Source organism: Micropterus salmoides, unplaced genomic scaffold (genome assembly GCF_014851395.1).
Source record: "Micropterus salmoides isolate LMB-PRFRI ecotype aquatic unplaced genomic scaffold, ASM1485139v1 Ms_hic_scaffold_12, whole genome shotgun sequence".
Taxonomy (NCBI): Eukaryota; Metazoa; Chordata; class Actinopteri; order Centrarchiformes; family Centrarchidae; genus Micropterus; species Micropterus salmoides.
This window is the reverse complement of record NW_024040263.1, coordinates 23,635,615-23,642,866: the sequence shown is the minus strand read 5'-3', so window position 1 is coordinate 23,642,866 and position 7,252 is coordinate 23,635,615. Positions and strand designations below refer to the sequence as shown.

Below are 7,252 nucleotides of genomic sequence, written 5' to 3'. Positions count from 1 at the left end.
AATAATAATAATAGGCCTAATAAAAATCTATTGCTTAGGCTATTAGATCATATTGGACGCACACTTCAAGTTTTATAGGGGCTTCAGAAACATGCATAGTATAGGATAAGTGGACTAAAACCTGGTCGCTCAGTTGAGCCTATGAGCTCAAAACGGTGTTCTCCTGAAGAACACAACATCCCCTTCTGCCAATCAGCATGACGCGAATGAGCTACGGGGTTGAGGATAGCCTATATAAAGACAACTGACATCAGCCAAAGGCAAGATAGCACAGGCGTATAAAACGTCAGATCACAGATTCTGTCCAATTTGTCTCGCAGAACCACAACCACCCACAACGATGGAAATGGGCAGTATCTCCTCCGGCGCACAGACCACCTCCATTCCTGCTCCGCACCAGCTCAGCTGCTCCACCGTAGATGGTCCCCAGTTTCACGGTAATATGGATGGGCAGTGCACCGGGTCCTCCAAAGTCTTACTGGCTTACAAAAACGCATCGCAGCACCTGAGTTCATCGGGAATTAAAGCGGGCTTGGGGATACTTAAAGTGGCCACGTGTCAGTGGAAACAGGAGAAGAAGACGCGCAGCAGCCATCCCTGCAAGAGATCCCCACTGGATCAACTGGCTGCTCTGGTTCTCCACGGTCAAACCCGTCAGTCCAAGATCGGCCACGATCACCGACAAGACCCTCTTTCCTCCACCAAGCCGCAGAACTGTAAGCGCATCGTGGTTCTTGGTGCGCCACGGGTCGGCAAGACATCCATCCTAAGAAGATACCTTCGGGACGGGTTTGTGGAGGAGTACAATCCCACCTCCGAGGATTTCCTCAGGAAACTGTTTCGTATCCGCGGAGAGACCTATCAAATTGACATCCTGGACGCATCCAGGGAGAGGGATTTTCCAGCCAAGCGGCGGCTGTCTATCCTCACTGGTGCGTATTGGCTCATCTCTGTCCTGCACACATTTACAAGTGCTTGTCAGTTGGTGGTGCATGCGTAAAAATTATTTCTATATATATATTCCTAAAAATACATTATTAGGAAACTCATTGATTTAATTTCCATCTTAATGTTTGTTTGTTTTTTTGCAGGAGACATTTTCCTTCTAGTATTCAGTCTAGATGACCGGAGCTCCTTCGAAGAGGTGTGCACCCTACGAACGGAGATTCTGGCTGCTAAATCCAAACTCACCAAATGCTCTGCGCCAGAGCCGTGCGCACAGCCGCGGGTTCCCCTGGTGGTCTGCGCCAACAAGGTAGATCTCCTGGAGTCTGAGAGAGAAATATCTAAGGCAGAGGTGCTCCAAGTCCTTGGCGATGACTGCGCCTATTTTGAAACGTCTGCAAAAGACAGCACAAATTTAGAGCAAGTCTTTGAGACTTTGGCTAAGCGAGGCGGGCTTCCCGCTGAAACTGGCCCGTCTCAGCACCGCAAAGTCTCCCTCCGTTCGTACCAGGCGATGCGGACAGGGCGTCTGCCGGGTAAGGGCGGCCAGACCCCGCGGCGCGACGATCCCTGCGGCGCCCTGTACCCACTGGCCCGTCGGCCGAGTTTTAGCACGGATCTCAGACAAGTCATTGGGCCACATACGGCAAGAAAGCCCGGCAAAGCGCTGGAAAAATGTCAGATTCAGTGAGAGACAAATGCACTGAGACGTGAGAATGTTACAGAGCGACTAAAACAACGAATAAAGTACGGATTTTCATTTAAACATAATGCAGTATCGTTGTGTCATTACATGCACTTGAGATGATGTTTTTCGAAATAAAATATTTTTAATAACATAATGCCTTGTTTATTAATACAAGAAGCTGCGTAGTGCGCGTGGGTGGGAAAAGTCTATCTATCTATCTATCTATCTATCTATCCATCTATCTATCTATCTATTTGTGTAGGCTATATGTGTTGGAGAATTCACACAACTGTGAAGGAGAAAGTGGGAGGATGTTGAGTCAGGAACTTGATTTGATTATTGTATGACTATTGCATAACCTATTCAGAAATCTATTAGTTAGCAACTCTTTCTCTCACCCATTCTTTTTTAAAAACCTTCTGGTTTGTGTGTGTGTGTGTGTGTGTGTGTGTGTGTGTGTTATGCTGCAGTCATGATTGCCAGAAGTCCACAGCCTGAATCCCACACATCCTAAACACCCAGATTAAAGCAAGAGGTTTCCAGTCTTCCCATCCTACACTACTCTATAAATGACCTCTCAGATACAGGCCTCCACACAAGTTACGTAGCTTTCACGTCCATGATGACTGTTAACAAATAAAAGTTACAAAGTTGCATTGTAATGATACCACATACAGTTTAATCACTTGATGTTAATAACAAAGATACCTTGAACACATTTATCACTTTGTAGTACCTCCTGCTGGAGGTAGAGTTTCCATGGGCACTGCTTTTGAATTGGGAATCATTTGAGCAGCAGACATCAGACCACTCAGACTTTACATTCACAACAGACCTCACAGAATGTCCTTACATGAAAAAAGGCTATATAAGATTGTGTGGCAGCTTATTTGAACCCACACTTACCATTATTATATAGGCTGTGACCTCTAGTGGACTAATGACAGTTGCAATGGAGGGTGCCAGGTGATGTAGTATAAAGAGCAAGAAAGTAAATTTAGAGAGGTGTTTCGGGTGGATAGAGGAGGTGATGGGTTGACTGCAGTGTGAAATCAAATCAAGTTTGATTTATTTAAAATTTAAAGTCAAATAACGTCACGTAGGTAAGTAAAGTCATGACTTATAACATGGGGTACTTATTTTAACCAAAACCATGATCTTACCTAGCCTAACCAAGTGGTTTTGAGGCAAGTAACCTGTTTCACAACATTAACCTCATGTTTAACATTGTGTGACTTACATAACGCACTAAAGATCCAGTAGGCCTATTGCTGGGCTGGTACTTTCCAACGGCCATGTGGTTTTTGGAAACATCCATAGGCTATATGTCTTGGTGCTTTACAACAGACATATATTTCCTTTAGGGACAATTGACAATCAACCTGTTTTGTCATTTAGATATGAGGACATGTTGGACCTCACATGATCCCTACCTATGAGCATTTTTTTCACCTGTGTGCCCATTTGTAACAAGCTAAATAAAATGACACTGCTTCTCATGTGCAATGATAAATGGATTAACACCCCTCCCACGCTGTCACCTAAAAGTAGTGATAAAACTCTCAAACCTCTTTACACATTAAATGTGATAATCACACCACGTCACCACAAAGATCTCATGTGCTTTTTTCTCAAAAAGAAAACAAGTGAGAGTAGTTTTTTTTACTCACAGAGCCCTGATTGAGTACCTTTGTAAAGATGTGGGGTGTGGACATGTGAGTCATGACGGCTGAATGCCTCAGAACAATGTTTGTGCCACGGTCAGGCAGAAGCTCAGAGATTTGGGGAACACATACAAAACCATTTTTTTTTTAAATAAAAAGAACTGCTTTTAAAAACACATGAATGGAAGGCTAATATCCACTAAATTGTAATATTCAATGGACTAATGAAATGTATAATCACCTGAAGACCTGTAACCTTTTCTTCTATTATGCCATTCAAGGGTTGAGTGGTGAAAGTGGCTCTCCATACAGCTGCTGCATCAATTCACCTGAACAAACCACAACAAAGCTTGTAAAGCTGTAAGCTCACTCATCATCTGCTCCAAGGAAAACATGTACTTCCAGCTAACATTAATCAGTGTGTGTATACTTCTTTCTTAAAACCCATCAAAAAGAACACTGTTTTATCAGTATCATAAATATTTTACCCCTTTAGTTACCGTTGCCATGCCTGTCAATTGTTCTGCTGTCACAGTACACATACAACACAGTGATGTTGGGGTCAGGTTTACCTCTTGAAATTGTTAGTATTTTTCAAAAAATGGGTCCTTTAATTCAGAGAGAGGTAGAGCCAGCCTTCTCTTTCCCAGCAGACAGTCATCAATTTTGCACTGTAGAGCTATACTAGTCCTGTAATCTACAGAAAAATGTACAATCAGACTTTTGTTTCACTCTAACAGAGCTCTGTTTGGCTGCTTGGCTTCCATGCTTTACTACTCTACAGTCAGTTTCTCTGTACAAGAGTAAAGACTTAGCCTATAGGCTTATATAGGAAATTAGTTCACACTTTATTTTCATAAATCGTCTCCTTCTTATTCTAAATGTGTGTTTATTTGACTTATTTTGATGAGTTGTTCTGTTTCCTGACATGCAGATATTATCTGTCACATACAATATGGTTGATATTGTTATCAATTGCTATCCACTGAGTAGAAATGTTATGTTTTGCTCTGGCAACAATCCTTTATGAATACTATGATTAATGCCAATGAAGCTAATTTTATTTGACTAACATCTGTGAAAATACAATGCCATCAAAGGACTGAACGTGAAAGAATACATATTGTTTTCTGTCTCTCTAGCGAGGTAGTCAGAAATTTCTGCTTCGCGTGCTGGGAAGTTCACATTGCAGGAAACTGCAGCCATTTTCACTCCAGTGTGGCCCCAAAGACTTCATAGCACGTGCGGTGACACTTGACGTTTTTTGTTGTAGGTAAGTACTGCACACTCAAAGCCACACACACGCACGCGTGAACACACACACACACACACACGTACAGCTAAACACTTATGAACAGATGGTCCTGCCTTTTTTGCACGTGGGGAGGATTCACATCATTCCTGTTGTTCTGTCTGTCTTTTTCTCTGACACACACACTCACAAACACACACACACACACACACACACACACACACAAGATAACAGCCTACTTTCTAAGCATGGACTACTGAAACGTGATGCTGTTTTTCTCTCATACTTGTCCTTCACTGGAACAATTGTTGTTCTGCTGAGGTCACTATCATAAGCCCACACTTCTACAAACCCAAAGCATTGCTTGTTTGGGTACATAGGCCATTTATGTTGGTCTATGAGTAGAGGTCTGAATTAGTGCCTCAGGAGGAAGATAAACTGTTAGTTTCTCTTCTGTTTTGTAAATGTAAAATAATCTACACCTCTTTTTCCTCTAATCTTCAATTTTCACTGATGTTGTATGGTTTTGTTGAGACCTTGGACTGAGTTGGAAACTGTTGTTGATGAGGCCCAAATAATACAAATCCTAAACTTGCTTGGCTAGTTTGTGGAGGTCTCAAATGGGACAAGGCTTGTCCACAGTGATTGTATGTAAACATCTTGTCACCTCGTCCTTGGCTGTGATTTCAGATCTCCTGATGATGATTGCACACAACCAGTAGGATCAGAAGAGCATCTGATGCTGTCGTCACATCATTTCCTAACTGTCTATGACTTCTATATAGTGGGAATGTCAGCGTGTAGTGCATGCAGAGTCGTGTATGTCAACAGTCCAATCAGTCGCTAGTTCACAGCAGCTGGGGGCAAGATCATGCAACAGAGATAACGATGGATGGAGGCAGGCAGCTTGTCACGCAATTAGATGACAGAAAAATCAATGCAATGAAACAGGTACACACACACACACACACACACCTGCAGGCACCTGCCCCCTGTGGATGACTCCCTCCTCTCCTTAATGCCTTAATTCTGGTTTGAGTTCAGGTGTTTGGGCTAAATGCTTTAGAAATCATTTTTTCCAAAGCAATTAAACTAAATTTAGTGATGCTAAAGTGAAACCTGAAATTTAAATATATATGAATATATATTATACATATATTTAAATCAACATGTTTCAGTCATCCATTTTACATTGTTACTGCAATGTAGGGACAATGCTTTGCCTACATTGCCTAATCATACGACCAAACAATTTAAGCAATTTTATTAATTAATTTTAATTCTAGTTGCAATGTGTAATTACATCTAATTAATCTGATTCGATAGACTGTTGACAATATTTTATTTGCATTTAAAGTTTAACTTTTCTTTTTTTAATCTTATCTTAATCGTATCTTTTTATAAGGTTTTTGCAGAGATTACAGTTACAGAGATGTTACGCGCTTGGATCCCAGGTTACACCCTGCTTGTGATGGTCATATGCGGCCAAATTCTCAGTGCTCACAGCTTGAATCAACTCAAAGGTACAGTGCATTATACATACATGATGTATAGATGAAGACCTTGTTTTTACAGTGTTACATAACGTTTTTGATAGCCATGCAAACAAAGTGACACAGTGAAAATATAAAGGGCACAATGGTAGGGTACAAGGTATGAAGAATGAGAATGAGTCTTCCTGGTTCACTGTCATTTGTACATGCTGCCATGCTTCCTAATGCCCACTAGAGAGTACATGCTCCACACAGTTAGATTCAGGAGGCAGTCAATAAAAGTGTAATTTTATCAAGTCTGAAGAAATATTTTTTTGAATCACGAAGTGAAACACACACAGGGCAAAATCATGCCTCCGGTAATTGAATCAGTGACCCCAATGTTCTTTCAGTGTTCCACAGAGGAGGAAGAGCCAAAGACGACTGAAGAGAAGGTGTTTGCTCTGTACAAAAAACTGCTGCTGGAAGATGGACGGGACTTTGCTGGTTGGACATCCACATCTTGTACTTCTGCATCTTGCACACCTTGAAATTGGTCAACCTTATTTGTTGTTTCATTAAAGTGACATGTGAAGGAAATGTTGTTGCACTATATAGGTGCTAAAAGATTACCATTGTGCTCTCAGGGGTTGTGGCACTGACCTTGACCTGCAATGTTCCCTCCACACATCCATCAGCTAACCTTTGTTAAATGTCCTTCCCTGTGTCATTCTACCCTCATTTCCTGTCCTCGATATATTGTAAAGTATATAATACAGGCATAAAGCTAATGTGTAGTTTCAAAAAAGTGCTTGAAATGTATGATTATCTGCAGTAGGTTATATTACTGTAAGAAGCAGTTTTCAGTATGTTGAAAAATGAGCTTTATATTTCTAATGTATCTTCTTCTTCAATAATTAGTTATGTATAAAATTAATTATGTGCTCTTAATATTCTTGAATAAAGTGGGTTATGATCAGTTTCAGTGTCTTGGTATTCACTGTTTATTTTTCAACACATCAGCTTGGCAGATGAGACAGATGGAGCTGTAATTTTACATTAAGTCAGTAAATGATATTCAGCACAAGGGTGCATAACGAAACAAAATTTGTAGTTCCTTCATGCTACACACAACATACAATCAAGTGTAGGCCTATATTAACATATGGTAACATATATATATATATATATATATAATAGTAATCATGACAGGCACAAAGGAGGGATGGAT

General features: G+C 40.9%; 1 protein-coding gene across 1 annotated transcript; it reads left to right on the top strand.

The window, feature by feature from the left end:
* Positions 1-279: 279 nt before the first annotated feature.
* On the top strand, positions 280-1,753 carry LOC119898559 (dexamethasone-induced Ras-related protein 1-like). The gene is made up of 2 exons (XM_038712688.1): positions 280-932; positions 1,092-1,753. Exons 1-2 carry the CDS (start codon positions 341-343, stop codon positions 1,634-1,636), a joined length of 1,137 nt encoding a protein of 378 aa, XP_038568616.1. The 5' UTR covers positions 280-340; the 3' UTR covers positions 1,637-1,753.
* Positions 1,754-7,252: the final 5,499 nt, after the last annotated feature.

What these genes read in the sequence shown, in the direction of transcription:
- LOC119898559 (XM_038712688.1), top strand. Translation starts at nt 341, where the DNA reads ATGGAAATGGGCAGTATCTCCTCCGGCGCACAGACCACCTCCATTCCT. An exon ending in GCGGCTGTCTATCCTCACTG is followed by an intron (nt 933 to 1,091) that starts GTGCGTATTGGC and finishes GTTTTTTTGCAG; the next exon opens with GAGACATTTTCCTTCTAGTA.